The 17,073-nt window shown below is 37.2% G+C and overlaps 1 protein-coding gene across 5 annotated transcripts in view; it reads right to left on the bottom strand.

Annotated features, from left to right (window-relative positions):
* The window catches only part of PHACTR4 (phosphatase and actin regulator 4), a 75,636-nt gene that overhangs the window by 10,519 nt on the left and 48,044 nt on the right, over positions 1-17,073 (bottom strand). For 3 of the 5 annotated variants that reach the window (XM_016132014.2, XM_016132015.2, XM_016132012.2), the window contains 7 exons: positions 13,782-13,958; positions 13,111-13,191; positions 8,815-8,988; positions 7,913-8,311; positions 3,891-4,485; positions 2,346-2,530; positions 1,394-1,547 (listed from right to left, as the gene is read on the bottom strand). In XM_016132014.2, the coding sequence (XP_015987500.2) occupies positions 1,394-1,547; positions 2,346-2,530; positions 3,891-4,485; positions 7,913-8,311; positions 8,815-8,988; positions 13,111-13,191; positions 13,782-13,958 (1,765 nt within the window). Of the gene's footprint in view, positions 1-1,393; positions 1,548-2,345; positions 2,531-3,890; positions 4,486-7,912; positions 8,312-8,814; positions 8,989-13,110; positions 13,192-13,781; positions 13,959-14,908; positions 14,937-17,073 lie in introns of all 5 variants that reach the window. The other 2 variants (XM_036230817.1, XM_036230799.1) reach the window with 2 other exon arrangements.

The raw sequence follows: 17,073 nt of genomic DNA, 5'->3' as shown, positions 1-17,073 counted from the left end.
CAGTTTTAGAATCAGTTTGTCAATTTAAAAACAAAGCCTACTGCTAGACTTATTGGTGTGATAGCTTCCTGAGGTATATAAATGTCTAATCACTATGTTGTACACCTGAAACCAATATAATACTGTATGTCAGCTATAATTGAAAATTATATTTTAAATAAAATAAAAATTCAACCAAGGAAAAAAAGCCTACTGGGGAATATTTTGATTGGAATTGTATTGAATCTATCGATACCTTAATAATACTGAGAGTTCTGGCCCATGAACATGGTATTTCTCTCCATTTATTTAGGTCTCTTTACTTTCTTCAACAGTATTTTATACTTTTCAGTGAACAGTCTTATATAACCTTTTGTCAGATTTATCTGTAAATATTTTTGATGCCATTGTAAATAGCTATTGTAAGCGTTAATCTCTTATATTTTTAGATTTCAATTTCAGGTGGTTCATTTTAAGTGTCTAATAAGCTCTTCTAAGATGACTATGACCTGTGAAAACACTCAAAGAAGAGCAACTAGCTTTTCAGTAAAATGAATCAACTGTCAAAGATCCCCATTCTTAACGTTAATTCCTAATTTTGATGGTCTCTTGCTGACTATCAGAGGGCCACAGTTTTGCATTAAGACTGCCATCTTGGCCAATAGCACAGATAGGTGTCTAAGACAGGAGAGGAGAATATATTTTTGTTACTGGACATCCTTAGTTAATTACATTGTAAGGAATGTCAAGAGTCCCATCGCCTTTTCCTCATTCTACCAAGAGAGACATCTGAGTTGGGCAAACACCTGACTATATATATATATCTGGGCTCTTATGTATATTATATGTGCAGGAAGCTGACCTGTATTCAGTTTCTCTATGCTTTTGGTTCCAGCTGACTTGAAAAATATACTAACACTCTGAAAGGAGGCAGTTACATGGACCATGTATAATAGACATAATGAAAAATGTGGGTGTGATCTTCAATTGGGTTGGCATCTCATGGTTGAGCAACTGGAGAAATGATAAGGAGTCTTGCTATCCTGGGAACCACCTGAATTCTCTCAAACTTTGGGAAAAAAAAACATATTTACGTCTATCTTATGGTTTAAAGCTGTGAGCTATGTCTATCTCATAGTTTAAAGCTCTACAAGCCATCTAGCTCCTCAACTTCCAATTTTTTTTTTTTTTTAGTTTCAAGTAAACAATATGTTGGTTAGACATTTATCTCAATTTCCAAATTCTTAGAGGATACTCAACTGGGCACAATATATATTTGAAAAAATTATGCTATTTCTAAAATTAAAAACAACAACAAAAAGATGAATGAATGCTCTACCACAAAGTAAGTCTCCAACATACATACTAGCATAATCAAATCAAATCAATGGATTGATTCTAAACTAAGGCCTACCGGATCAGTGTGTTCCCAATCTGGTGCCGTATTTCATTCCACTCCTCTTTGCTTTTTCGAGGCCAAGAATTCAAGTTCAACTCTGGTTCACTGGGTCTGTGGTTCAACTTCATTGCCAGTGTGTCTTTCCTCTTCACTTTGTTGGCCAGAGCACCTTTGCACAAGGGAAATAAAAAAATATAGACGCTTAAGGCTCAGCCTCATCTGGAGTTAGGCAAGAGTCCGAACAAATAGTATCATATCTCCCAGCTTTCTACTTGGCCTCCAGTCACCCAGCTAACACAGAGTTGGGGGTAAAGCTAAAGATATCTAAAAATCTCAGCCAGATGGACTCAGATGGGCTAAAGATATCTTCTCTCTTCTACGAGTCCTATTTTTCTCCTCAGTGAGACTTGCTAGAGGAGAAAATCTAAGCATGGGACAATCCTCTGAATTACAACAAAAAAGACATTCATGCTAACATACCTCATAAAATTCCTATACTATTTATTTTAAATTTTAAAAAAATTAACAATAAATTCCTATTCTTAAGGCTGCTTTCCCACTTTTAAGAATCAGAATTCCATTGTTGGTAGATTTGTGTACATGAACCTGTTTTGTACCAGGAACACGGTGAGTTCATTAGACCGAAGGAGCGCATCACTTTTGTCTTTTCAACTCAGCCCAAATACCAACTGTCCTCTCCTCCATATTCTTTAATATCATCAAGGTAAATAACTTTTTAAATAAAAAACAGATGAAAACCCCAATTATTCAATCTACTTGGATCCCTCTCACTGGCTTGTTATTACGGTGGGAATAACAGGGACAAGAGTCCTTCCCAGTGGCTTCTAACATCAGTTAGCCAGATGACTCGATGAGAGTGTCTGCATTCATCTTATACTTGCTAAGACCAGCAAATACCTTTATCTGTAAAAGAATTTTCTCCTTTGCTTTTCCCTCCCTTTCTTACTATGCTGGCTTTCGTCTTCATCCTCTTCTTCTCGGTACTGAACGGGACCTTCTGAGTCAGAGTCGCTTTCCTTTTCCTCCTCTTCCTCCTGCAGACACCGTGGTAGTTTAGGACCAGCTGAGGTAGGTGGCATGTCTTCATCGAATGCAGATAGGCGGGCGTGCTCCTCTTCTTCATCGTCTGGACTAACAAATTAATATAATTGTATTTTCCTTTTAGAAGCATAAAGGACAACTGATTTGTAAGGCAAAATACTGAATATCTACAGAAAAGTCCATGAATGAAATAATTTAGAATTCTTTCTTTTAACAATCTCGCTAAGGAACTCTAGCACCTATTAATCTTAAAGGCTCAAATTCCAGTTCTATAACTTATTTACTAGCTTATAAGTTACTTTTCTGTAAATGGGAATGATACCACCTCATGGCTTGTTGTGAGAATGAAATAGACAAACTGTAGAATGCACTAGTGTCTGGCACATAGGACCCTGAAGATCTGCATGGGAGGTGCAAGTTTGTTTTGATCTGGTTAAATGAGAAGACTGCACAGCATCTAATACCATACCTGCCTCATAGAAGACACTTAATACAAACATTGAACCCATTTCCCTTGGGTTTAACAATGCAGTAGGACAAAATGATAACCTAATCCTAGAAGGTTATCATACAGAAGTAAAGATGAAAATTAACTTCCTCCTTTATACTCTGGAGGCATAAAACTATGACTTAGCCTACCTTCAAACTCCTAAATGGCCTCTTTTCAGAATGTGAACTAAATATACCAGCAAGAACAAAAACTATGGCAAAACAAGTAACAAGTAGGATGCTGTAACAGCTCTAGAACAATTCTTTTAGGTAGTAAGGCACATCTCCAACTTTGCAGAAAAGCGTTAATCTTCAGTTACAATTTGTTGGAATTTTAAAAAGACAGAGTAGGTGTGAATGCTGGTGTGAATAGATTTAGTGTCTGGAGATGAAGGAGAGAACAAGATAATCAGTTCTAGTTCTAGTCTATGGGGCTGGAATACTGAGCTATCTTTCAGAGCACCCTTATTTTATTCTAGACTTTTCTGTCCCTCTGTACCCAGCTTGTGTGCCAGGTACAAGTGCTTTCAGATTTGTCTAATTCCATTCTCACAAGCCTATGTAAATAGGTATTATTCTGTTTACAGATTAGACAACTAAAGAGCAGAAAGGTTAAGTAATATACACTACTACCCGCTAGTAAATAAGAGATAGAGCTGGGATTTGAACCCAGAGCTATCTTACTCTAAAGTCAATGCTCTTATGCACCAGAAATCATATTAAAAAATATAATGGTTTTAATTTTTGAGTACCAAAGTTTGTAACTTTTGTATCATGAAAATTTCTGCCACGGGAAACAACGTTATAGAAAGCAGGGTAAACAGAGTCCGGATTCTATAACATGTCCTATTTGTTGAGTATTCTTCTTCCTTTAAATTTTTCACATTTAATTTTTTCCAAGAAGGGGTAACTAGAAGAGTAAAGAAGAAACAAGAGGCAAGGTTTGAAGAAAGGCACTCACACTTTCAGCATTTCAATAGTAATGGGAAGTGACCTGGTCCGACCCAGGGTGTTGCTGTCCTCAGAAAAGTTGCCACTGTTCTCGAAGAGCAACGAATGGGCTCTATGGGAGCCCTCCAAGGAAGGAGTCATGGGAAGTGGGCTAGTCAGGGCCTGCTGGATTCGGATATGCAGTGGAACTGGGGGCAGCCTAGAGGGTACATGGGGCTCCCCAAAGCTGTGGTCCAACATCCTCTTGGGTACTTCCTTTGTCTGGTCTTCCTGCTGGGGAACCTCTGGGGGTAGGTCTAAGGAAGGTGGAAAATGAATTTCTGGCACAACTTGAAAAGTCTTAGTAGGGAATGGAGGGGACCGTGGGGGTTCTGGAGGTATGTGAGAAGGCAGTGGTGGGGATGGAGAGGGAGGTGTGATCATCAGCAGTGATTCAGAGCCCACAGAGCACATGCTCCTCTCCCTCTGATCATTTGATGCTTTTGTGGCGGTGGCGGCGGCAGACTCCGAGGTGGGTACCAAGGTTGATGGAATGCTTCTCTTAGGTGGTAAAGGTGGGGATGGTTTTGATAATGTACCACTGTTTATTGCTTGGGACAGTTCAGCTGTAAAAGAGAGAGCAATATTTCAATGGTTTGAGGGGATAGCCCAGGGCCTAGAATTAGAGCTGAGGTCAGTCTTAATCTTTCAGGCAAAATATAGCATTTCATGGCTATATTTCATGGCTATATAATGGTTTTAATTTATAGCATTATAAATTTAAAATATAACATTTCCTAGATAGCTCATCCAAAAATAAAATTTATATTTAAATACCTATAAGGCTTAATAAATGTATAGAGGTGTAGGAAGACTATACTACCTTAATACTTTGATGAGAAATTTCTTACTTCTTTGAAATGATGAGAGATGACAAAGTTTTATGACTTGATCTTGTGAAGATAAAGTTTATATGAATATAGAGAAAAAAATTCAGGTAAGTTTTACTAACAGTACTCTATTAAAAAAATTAAACATGCAGATAGCAATAAAAAAACACTATCAGGTATTGTTACTAGATTCTGATAGTGATATCTAGATATCTTAGCTCTGTATTATGAAACTATCAATAATGACATCTTGGATTTTTATAGCAAATGCGAAGGTCTTTGAAAAATATCATTTGCTTTCTATCCTTGACTTCGAAGTCTCATTATATGAGATTATCTTTACCCTTTCACAGAAGGAAAAACTCAGGCCACAGAAGTCAGGTGACTTGCCTAAGATCATACTATAACGGGCAAGAACTCAGCTAGTTCCCAGGTCTCATTAGTAGGCTCCAATCTCGGGATCCCACTGTACTTGATTTTTATTAGTATCCACCCCTCTTGCTGTCCTTTATGCCCAACTCATCTCTGCTCACCACTACACTGGGGACTCCTTGATGACAGGGCAACCTCATCTCCATCAGCATACCCGCAGGTTGCACACAGTGCCTGGCACATTGTAGGTATTAGACTGAGGCCCCCACCCTATATCATGACAGTATACATCCCTATGTGATGCCCCAAATTCCACAGTGACTCAGATGCAGATTCGACAAAGTCCCTTTGGAGGCTCCAAATGAAATGGCCTTTAAGAAGTGGATTATCACATCATGCGGGGGTCAATTTTGCAAAATAATTGAATAGTAGCTCTCTTGATCACCAACCTCTAACCCTTTACCCAAACTCTTTATTTTGGTCCCACCAATTGTTTTCTTATGGTTCCACATGTCTCAAGGTTCCCTGAAATGAAAATTTACTTGCCTTAAATCCCATTCTATGAGCAGCATTCAAAGTAAAAGGCTAGGTAATCTGATGTTTAAATGTCACTCATTATAAGCAAACTTCTAAAAAGACTTTCTAGAAAAATACTGCATAAATATTTAAACACTTCAAAAAATGTGAATTTTAGGATCAATGAAAGACATTTTTGAGTAGACTGGACTTTTGCTGCTTCTCTAAAAATAGCACTTAGCTATTCCATTTACAACAAAACCTCTGACAAGATCAAATTTGAGTATTTTAACATCTGAATTGATACGGTAAATTATCTTAATAATTTAAGGAAAACATATACCTGAAAATGTTAAGGAAGTGGATTCTGGTACATACGCCCTGACAATGGCATTTGGCTCTAGTTCTGTGGGAAAGATGTCAGAATGTTCGCTGGAGAGGTTACAAATTCCTTTCTGTTCGACTACTATGGTGCTCCTTCCGTAGTTCTAACACTTCTAGTTAGTCCTTAGTCCTAAGACTACTATGCCTGTTAGGAGATGCGGCAATGTCTACAGCAGTAGTTTCCAGGTAGTTTGGACGTCTGGGACCAATACAATCAAAAAGAAATTCTCAACCAACCTCATGTTGTCAATTTTTCATATTTTCAAGACTTGATATTAAGTAAACCATTTATAAACATAATCCTTTCATGAAGGACATGGCCTTTTAACACCAAAGAATAATGTCATAGCTATAGAATAAAGGACAGTCCTTTAAATCAAATCTATTAACGTTAATATAAACTCTGTGAACAGTCCTATTTTTCTCCTGTTGTTGATAACGACTCATGGATTGATGGTGATCCCTCAGTCACAGAGCCTATTGCTTTGGGCTATTCACCTTAGACCAAGAATGGCCCCTGTGGTTTAGCCCAGGATATAGTACACATAATATCATTTTTAAAAATGTTGTCTACTCTGAAAAGAGTAGGGTATACTCCTACTCTTAGAGCAGTGGTTCTCAATGTGTGGTCCCTGTATATGCATCAGCATCGTCTGGGAACTTATTAGAAATGCAAATTCTTGGGCCCTATGCCAGACTTACTGAAGCAGAAACTAAAGGGCAGGGTCCAACGATCTGTTTTAATAAGCCCTCCAGGGGACTGTGATCAGAACACCTGTCCAGACAACAGTTTGAGAACACAGGTGTACAGAACAGAGTTAAAAAGAGCTGAAAAGCCTATATATGTTTCCATCTTTCACTAACTGCAACCTTAAGTGAGTCACGACTTCTTCATGGTCTAATAGCCCTAACTATATAACAGATAAAATCGGTTTTCTATTTCATGAGGAGGCTTTGAAAATAAGTATATGAAAGCTCAAGTTCCTCAAAGATAAGTCAGCATGGCACTACCCCTCCAAGGTGGGGTGATAATAATAACCTTCATCCTCTTTTTATCACTCCAACCTGTCATAGTCACAATGAATTCTAAGCCTGTTTTTCAAGGTTCTAGTCACTCCTCGCAGCTTGGTATTAGCTATTTAACAAGAATATGTTTTATTCCTCCAATCACTAACAAGAACTTCAAGCAGTACTAAGCCTAGTATCATTTTTCTTGAAAAACTGCCTTCCTTCCTCTCCTCCCTTTCTTGGAATTCCTCTGAGAAGGTATGCATTTGTGTACCCATGTAGGAGTTCAGGTAAATATAAAAAATTTACTAAAACCAATTATTTTCCCTGCTTTCTCTCTTCCACCACTTATTTTATGAGCAGCATTCTTAACTCTCCCAAGATAAAACATGATCTTATCAGGACAATTTAAATAAACTATTTTGCAGTTCCCCATGAAGATTTTATGTCAGAAACTGAATCACAAGTTACACGGCCATCTATATAATCATTCTTTCATCTACTGGGCTTATGCTGAAGGCACGCACTGGCAGTTTTAAAGTAGATTAAAAAGAAACTTTTTCTCCATGCCAGTCAAATCTGTTGTGATCTTCACATGTCCAGTCCCCAAACTATAAAACTATAAATTCTATTTCAGAAACACTGTTTTAGGAAAATATGTATTAATCCCCCCACACTTGAACCTAATTGTAGTGTTATCTGATCTCAGCCTGTCTCCATAGCTTTCTGCCTCACTATCACAACTTTTCTCTATATTTAACACATTCAAAGAGACAAGATATGGAGAACTCTCTCATAGGTCAATATTTTATCAGTAATCCAATAAAACAACTATCCAAAACAAAATCCAACCCCAAACAACGAAACTTAAAGACCCACTCACCAAGGACAGGATTGCTATTTCTGTGAGCTGGTTTAGGGGGAGGGACGGGGGGCTGCTTGGCAGGGACCGCGGGAGGGAGGCTGGGGGCAGCAGTAGTGTTCGTGCTGACAGGAGCAGGAGGCAGAGTCCTGGGTGCTGGGGAGGGAGGGACCGAGGAATTAACAACAGTTTTTGGTAGGTTTGTGGCAGCAACAGTGGCAGCAGGTGCGGTGGTGGTGGCAGTGGTGGCAGTGGAGGAGATGGGCCTTGCTGTGCTGCCAGAGGAAGTGACATCCTTTGCTTGCCCTTCATTTGCTTCGTGAGAAGAGGACAAGGGTCTTTTAGGGGGAAGTAAAGGCTGTTTGGGTGCGTTCTCAGGAACGGACTCTGTTTCAGAATTAGGCTGGCTTCCAGTTGAGCCTGTGTAATAACAGATATGATTTAAAAAGAAATAACAAGACAAACTGAAAATGCTAACATATCTACCGACTTCTGGTCAACTTAATCCATTATTCAATTTACATATTAGTTTACAAGCAAAAGTTCCCCAACCTTGACACACTTAAAGTACATGAAACCTTCTCAATCAGTAATAGAGAGTTGTCAGCATAGTGATCTTTCACACAAGAGCCAAGAGGAGGCATGTCAGAATCCCTTGGGTGAAGGAGGAGGAGTGTATAGATTGAAAAAGTTCTATAGATTTCTAATATTTAATGTCTCCTCCCGTCCTTGAGAATCACAAACTTAACTATTACATGAATAAAAGAATAAGATGGGGGAAATTCTAGTTATAGTTACAACTAGTTGAGGATTGCTAAAGAGCAAAACTCCTTCTGGATTTTATTTATCCCCTGGCTCTTGCAAAACCATGAAATAAACAAGAATGATTAACCCATTGCTCTTAAAAATCCAGAATTTCTTACCTAGTCGCTTCTTTGGGTCCTCCTCTAGAACAGGCTTCCTAAAGCTTGCTGTTCTTCCTGGCTCTTCCTCTGCTTGGACTGGACTAGAAGACCTGGCACTCCCTATGGGGGCGGTATGGCCATTCTTCAACACGGCATTGCTCAACTTCCCTGAATCTTCACCAGCTGCAAGGTCTGAAAGGAAAGAACAAACTGATGGAAATGGCGTGGTCATCTTATCCCATTTCCCCTTCTTCTGGTTTTGGCTTATTATTTAGATCTAGATTGTTATTATCATTTGGATCTATATAGTAGTAATGGAAATTAAGTAATTCCTTTTTATAATAAACATCCGATTGCCTATTATGTGCCAGATGCTTTGCTACACGAATAAGACAGGCTTGTTGTATAAGTAATTACAATGCTAAACATTAAGAGCTATAGTAGATGAAGTGATGTGGGAAGAAAGAAGAAATCATTCTCTCGGGGTAGGAGTAGAGTTAGGCAAGCTTCATAGAAAGCGGCAGCTAAACTGGATTTTACAGAGGGAGTAAGAGCCTATCACACGATGACAAGATGAGGAGAGTCTGTTTAGGAGGAAGAAACAGCATGTATGAAGGTAGGAAATTATCTGACATGTTTGAGAACTAGCAACTACTTTGGTCTGGCAGGAGAATAGATGCACATGAGAAATAGTTACGGATAGGACAGGAGAGGCGAGCAAGAGCCAAGCTATGAAGGATTCCAAACACCATGTAAAAGAGCCTGGGCAGGATTCTGTAGGAAACAGAAAGCCAATGAAGGAAAGCAGGAGAGAGATATGACCTGATCTTTCTTTTAGAAGGTTAACTCTGAGAGCTGTGAGGAGGATGGATTATGCAGTGATTTTAACACTGAGCTACTGTTAAAAGCAGCAGAAGATGCCTACAAGTTAGGAGTGGTGATTAAGGGGTAGGACTGACAGATGGATCAGAGGTCAACATGATATACGGTGACAAATTTAACTGATACAGAGTGACAAATTAAACTGTAGGAATGATCACTAGGCCGGAGGCTTTGGAATCACCATTCATCCTATGAAAACTAAGTTAAGATTCCTTCACGGAACAAGTAGACAAACATTCCGTTACCGTGAGGTTTTCTAGACTCCTTTTGAGGAGAGAAATGGAAAAACTGAGGTTGGAGACAAAAAACTCTGTCTCACTAGTATCATGGGGATTGGAACTACAAGCTCTCTAGATGGTATCCTTCTCTGCTTTCCATAGTGAAACACTTCGGGTAGTATCATTTTAATGTCTCTTAAGTTAGTCATTCAAGCTCTCACAACCAGTCTCCCTCACCCCAGCCTACCACTTCCTACTGGGAGATTAGACAGTATCATTCTTCATGAAGTCTCAATAAGAGGTGGAGCTTGGGCTAAAAGTAGTGAAGAGATTAAGGCAAATGAGCACTGAATAACAAAAACAGGACTGTCTAGAATATAAAGCAATGAATCATTACAAAGCCAACAAAGATCGCTACTTTTGAAAACCATATAGTGAAAGGTTAAGACATTATTAATTGGTTTATACTCAGCATGTACTAGTAAAATATATGCAAAAGTGATCAGTTCTCTCTCAAGTTACTTAATAAGGGTTTTGTACTCTAAATTTTCTTATATTTAATACAAAGAGTTTGGTTTCTGCAATGCTAACAGAGTGGAGTAGAAGTAGTATCTGGATTTAATGCCCATGAATGCCTCCTACCCCCACCAACTTAGAAAATCCATTAAGTATTTTTAATAAAATCAAATTTGAATCATAACCAAGCCAAAAACCATCTTCAAATATGAAAAGGACTTCAAAGTTCAAACACTGTTTTTGGCCTAATGTGGAAATATATAAGCCATGCATGCCTTAAGGCCCATTTCTGAGTTTCCTCTAATATAATAAAACTTAGATCAGTTCTCTGGTTGGCAGAGTGGCATTTGTCAAATGGCTGTAACTCATTTATCAATTGGCCCTTTGAGCTTCTAGGCTAAAAACAACTTGGATCAAGAGCTAATAGGAAGCATAGGGCAAAAGAGACTGAAAAACAATGAATGAAGGTGAAAAACAAAAAAAATGTAATACAAAAGGTTGTGGTTAGTGAGTAAGATAAATGAGAGGCGGGAGAGGGCATGGAATGAGGAATGGTATTATCAAAAAAGCAAGGACCAAAGTTACTGCAACAGAGTTGTTATAATTGTAGTTAATTACCTAAATACCTAGAAGATTTTTTCTTACTGTAAAAAAAGACTCACAATAAAACAAAAGTTATACATGTTCATACCAATCATGTAGAAAATTCAGAGAACTATAAAAACTCTTCCTACTCCCCATATTTCTATCTCAACATCCAGAGGTAATCAGGGCTGATATTTTAGTATTATTTTTCCTTCAAGTTTGTTTCTTTTGCTTAGTTATTATATAGTTGAGGTACCAAATCATCAATATGCATAATTAAATTAAATTTTGGGAATAAGCAAGACATTCACACAGTTCAAAACTGTAAAAGTTTAATACTCTGTCAGCTGAGCTCATTTCTCCCATCACCCAAAGGATAAGATATATTTTTAAAACTTGGTTTTTAGGTTTTGTTTCATGCAAAGTAACTCTAATAAAGAGAAATGAAATTTAACCAATGTACTACAGTCTGAACTCTTCTGAAAGCTGCTTCATAAAAGTCACACATCGCAGAAAGTCCTGACATTATTAAACCAGCAATGAGAGTTGAACACCAAAACATGATCTTTATGACAGACAGACAGAAGGGTAGTGATATGGGCATGAGACAAAGCTGGTCAAAAAAAAAAAAAAAAAAAAAGGACACGACACAGTTCTGCAGCTAGCACGAAGCTGAGGACGTACAGGGACAGAGAATGTCTGCCCTGCCCCAAGGACCCTTCACCAACCACTCAATTTCAGAGTTCAAGATCACAGCCAGATAACTTTGGTTCTTGCAAGGAAAGGTGAACAGTTTTTTTTCCCTCCAAGCAAGAAAACAGACTTTAATAAAAGAAACAGGAGGAAATTATTAGAAGAAATAAAATACACCTAAGTTAATATTCTGTAAAAAAACAAAAAATCAGTTATTTTCGCTTATGTTTTACTATTTTTCCTTTATCAGATATTTTCATTCCCACAAAATATCTGCCTTCTTTAAATAAACATAGATGGTATAGCATTGAATTCTATAGAAAGATCTTAGATTTTTCATTGTCAAGTATAACCCAGTAGAGAAAAATGTAAAAGATAAATGTAAATTTCAATGAAATATTACAAGAACACCTGTGTGATCATCATGGACATTAAGAAGTGTTTCCAAACCCCTAAAGCCTCCTTCTCTCCCTAGTAACATACCTTTCCTTCTCCCACAAAGCAATCATTCTCAACTCTTGTCATGGTTTTTTCTTTTAATTGAAGTTTAACCACTTAAGCAGCCATCTCCAAACACTGTAGTTTAATACGCCTGTTTTTCTTTACATTTATAGAAATGATATAATTTATATTCTTTCATGACTGACTCAACTGTTCAATATTACTTGAGATTCATATTACAGCATGTAGATTTAGTTTGTTTTTGCTATTGTATAGATATGTCATTTTATAAATGTGTCACAAGTTATGTATATGTTTAACTATTAATGGACACTGGGGTTCTTCCCAATTTTGCTCTGCTGTTAGTAAATACTGCTCCTACAGGGATATTTGTACATTTAGATACACAAATGTATACATTATTATTGGATAAATGCCAAGTTCTGGACATATTTGCACATAGGTTTATTTATCTCCAGCTTTCATAGATTATGTAAACTGTTTTTCAATGTAATCATTCCACTTTAATACTTCCACCAACAATTGTATGTTAATTCCACTTATTTATACCCTCACCTCCTGTTCTTGGCCATTTGATTAATTTTAGGTTTTCTAGTTTATATGTAGGATTATTTTTAGTTTTATTTTGTATTCCTTAATTACTAACAAAGTGAAAAACAAACAAACAAACCTACCTTTTTATTTGTTTATTGGGCATCTGTACATACTCTTTAGTGAACTGTCTGTTCAAGGCTTTTGTAGACTTTTCTATTGAGTTGTCCTTTTCTCACAGTTGTTTTAAAAAATATATTCTAGATGCATAAACAATTTTTTAAAGCCCTGCTCCCTCTCAAAAACAGCAATAATGGAAGGAAAGAAAGAAGGATGGGAGGGAAGGAGGGAGGAAATTCAAATGCCAAGCCAGAACCAAAGACCAAGAGTAAAGAGACAGGTATATGCTATTTATATGCAAACTCACCCAGCTCAGAATCTTCCAACAGAACCCCTCTTTTAACCAGCTCTTCTCTTGGTTTCCGCATAGATATTTTTCGCTCTAAAACTAACATTAAATTGGAAAACAGCACTCAGAAATGTGGCAGTTAAATGTCAACTTTAAGCATTCTAACTCCACAGGTTAAAGAATAAAGTGGTTCAATTTTCTAGTCTCTGGAAAGAAAAGAACAGGAAAACTAACTTTAAATTTAAAAACTTAATTTTTTTCACACACTATGCTACCAGGAAAGTGGCATTTCTAAAAGGAAATATCCTTACATAATCTTTTTTAATCCTAACATCTTATCTTTTTTTTTTTTTTTTTAACTGAAATTTCAATAATAAGGTATCTACGGATGAACTCGTTCTGGGAAGAAGTGGCCAGAGTAGGAAAAAAGAAGCATCTTAGATTTGCTACAGTTCAAGAACTCCATTACCACTGGATGGATAAACTTTAATCTCATCAAAATGCCAACTGGGGAATGAGGCTTAGTACAGAAGGCTCAGTGAATGACCACTTGGTTTTTTAAGTCTAAAAGATTCAATTTCCTCCTCAAATAGGGGGTTATAGAAGCTTGGGCAAAGAATGAAAAAGTTAAGTACTTCTAAAATACGGAACTATTGAACTCAGAACATACATGTATTTTAATATCTCACCTTCTGATGTCTCTTTGAATTTATCACTACTTTTTTTTTTCCGCCATTTCCAGGGCTTGAAGATCTTCCCAAAGCCTGAGAACTTGCTCTTCCTCTTGGTGGGAGGTGTCGTGTCTCCTCCTGCTTCCACACTGTCCATGATCATGCCTGGGTTTGCAGTGGGCTGGTCTGCCTCTTCTGTTGCATAGCAAGAGGAAGAGAGGGAAGAGAATAGCCAATTTATTATTTCAGCATAAGCTTGAAAATGTCCCTTCCCCTCTCTTCCTGTGATAGTTGGAAAGGATTAGAGCAATGATAAACAATCATGCAGACAGTCAGACTCCTTGACATCACATGGACACCAAACATTAAAATTCATAACAGATAAATTTAAAAGGAACCAAACCAAGCTGACAACATTTCAGGACAAAAATTCGATGAGATGATCACAACCAGTTCAAAATCTCTTAAAGGCCTATATATATACAAAGGTGGATGTCTTCCCAATATGCATGAGATCTTGCCCCGATGCAGCCTACTGTTGTTGCCACTCATCCTTTTGGCATGGAGGAAGGCCTGTCCCAGCTAACACTACTACCTCCATGTCATTGAAGCAGGGAATTCCATTATTAGTGAGTCATTATTTTTTGTTAAATTGTCCCCTCCCTGTCTTCCTCTTTCAGGATATAAATAGTTCTGAGAAGGGATAACACATAAAGTGTCAATGCTTTACTTATATCTGTTTTTCAGATTATTTTCTCCCTTTACAAGCCCCTAGGCAGTTCTGGAGCACTGGAAGGGTCTTGTGGTACGGGGCAGGGGCACAGAAAGAGAGTGCGTTAAAATGGAAGGAAATTTTTTTTGGAAGGCAGAGGTGAGATTTTAGTTTGCCTATCACAAGATTGCTTTAGGGACAATCCTGATTTTAAGGATTTCACAAGAAACATAATTGACATGATAAATGTGCAGGATTGAAATGACACACTATAAATAAGTCCCTCATAATACCATACATGCAGGGTTTAGTTAGGTAGCTTTAGTGGCAGAGAAAGGAGCAGCCAAGACTGGGCCAAGAATAATAATTTAAAAAACAGCAGGAAGTTAACAAAAAAAGAAGGAAGGCAACACAATACAGCTTTGCACTCCACCTACTGTCCCAGGGTTCTCTGGAGAAGTCTAGAGGAGAAGAAAAAAAAGAGTCATGTGGAATAACAGTCCTGGAATTAAAGTGGAACCTTTACTTTATAGAAATACATGAAGGACCACATACCAGATTAGTGCATGTAGTAAGTTAACATGTTTATTGTAAACGATTTCACATCTAGAGCAAATATCATTTGGGGGGGGTGTTTAAAGGGGAATCAATGCACTAAGTCTTTTTTTAATATTTTAGATTTTTTTAAATAAGAGAAAATACACAATCAAAAAGTATTAATTTTTTTTAGAAACCACAATCGTTTTTCAATTGACAGATCTGAGTTTACGGAAATCCATTGATGAAGGTCAGATTTACACAGTTGTAATTATCAGTGACCGCAGCAATGACTGCTGATGCATTTATTATTCTGCTGTATCCAAGATGACTCAGGGTCCTGGCTACTGAAGTGCAACAATCGAGATGACAGAGAACAGTGAGTGACTCCTTTCTTCCTAGTTGCATGATTTACTCCAGAGTGTCGTGGGCCTCAAGTACTTTAACTCCTTACATGAAATGCAACAGAATCTGATTATAGCACTGAATGTATTTTTAAAAGTTTAGTTGCCAGAGACATGAGAAAACCTGTCATAACAATTTCCCCTCAATGGTGTCATGGGATGGACCCCCAAGAATGAACACATGGTATTGCTTTTAGGAGTTAGTGTTTTAACTAAGACAGTATTCTCCCAATTATGAAACATTAGACTTCAAGACATTTAAGAGCATTCATAGTATAACGTATAACATATGTTACTGATAACTCTTTCAGAAATGGAGCTAAGTAACAAGCTGCTCATTCCCAAAGAGTAGCCTTACTTGCAGTGGCAAGGAGGATCTGAAACTTTGAATGTCCTGCTAACCCATCCACTGAGTGAAGTTCACTCAGTTCCAAAAAGACACAAGGGAAAATGCTTGTTTGGTTAAAAGTATTAGGGTAGGTTTAGAACAAAACAAAACAAAACAAAACAGACTAATAACATGAAAAAGGAGGTTATTAGGGCTATGTGATACTTTTACGAAGAAAATAAGCCATCAAGTTTTATGAATATTAGATCGAAACATATTTACAGAAAAGTTCCTGTCTGTAAAATCTTTAAATGAAAAATTGCCAATCTAGCAAGCTTCCATTATCTTCTTAGGTACCTACTTTTTAAAGTAGATCTTAGTTCATCTCTTTTAATTCCTCATTATAGTGAACAATCTATTTGTGTCCCTTTCCTCTTATCCATTCAAAATAACAAAAGCAAATATATTTATGCATGCTAGCATATTCACTCAAAACAAGTTCTGTTTATATTAAAAAGTACAGTGTTTGGAAAATACCAAGAGCTTATGATAAAAAATGAATACGTGCACTGTTATATCTACTAATAGCCCTCTTCTTTATATAGTCACTGAATACAGTCAGTCAAAAGAGTAAGTTTTTTTCTTTAATGCTTTATGCAAATGTGTTTAATTTTCATGTTTATAAAACTTTTAGCAGTGGATATGCCTCTTGCCTCATTCAATGGGGTTCAGCCATGCCCAGTCCTGACTCAGCTATTATCCCAAATTCACTAATTCATATTCTTATATTCTTCCCCCTCTCCTCTCTATATGACAAACAGAACATTATTTCAGTGATTCCCAAATACTTGGAATCAGCCCAGCTGCCTTTTGAAAATACAGAATGTCCAGGGGATGGGACCCAGAAATCTGTTTTTAAAAATCTTCACTGGTGATTCTTATAAGTCAGGTTTGTTACACCCAATCTTAGATTATTATCTGGAAACCTGATACATTTAAGAGAGACAGAGGCAGACATTCTCTATACAGCTAATAGTTTGTTGGGAAAAGAATAAACTAGAAAATTATAGCTTCATTCCAGCATTTCCTATTCAAGTATAGTATTCCTATGAAGAATTCTAAGGGTCTTCCTGTTTCTTAGTCTCAGATATAGTTTAAACTAAAAATAAACAATATAAAAGTTTGCAGTTATTTTTTCCAGATTTATGTTATGTTCCACGCATACTTGGAAAATAATATAGTAGATTTGGAAAGAAAGTGTACTATGCAATTACTGAGTGTAGTGCTCTATATATGTCAATTAGGTCAAGTTGGGTAATCAGGTGTATA

Source organism: Rousettus aegyptiacus, unplaced genomic scaffold (genome assembly GCF_014176215.1).
Source record: "Rousettus aegyptiacus isolate mRouAeg1 unplaced genomic scaffold, mRouAeg1.p scaffold_m13_p_1, whole genome shotgun sequence".
NCBI classification, from domain to species: domain Eukaryota; kingdom Metazoa; phylum Chordata; class Mammalia; order Chiroptera; family Pteropodidae; genus Rousettus; species Rousettus aegyptiacus.
This window is presented reverse-complemented; position numbering and strand designations above follow the sequence as displayed.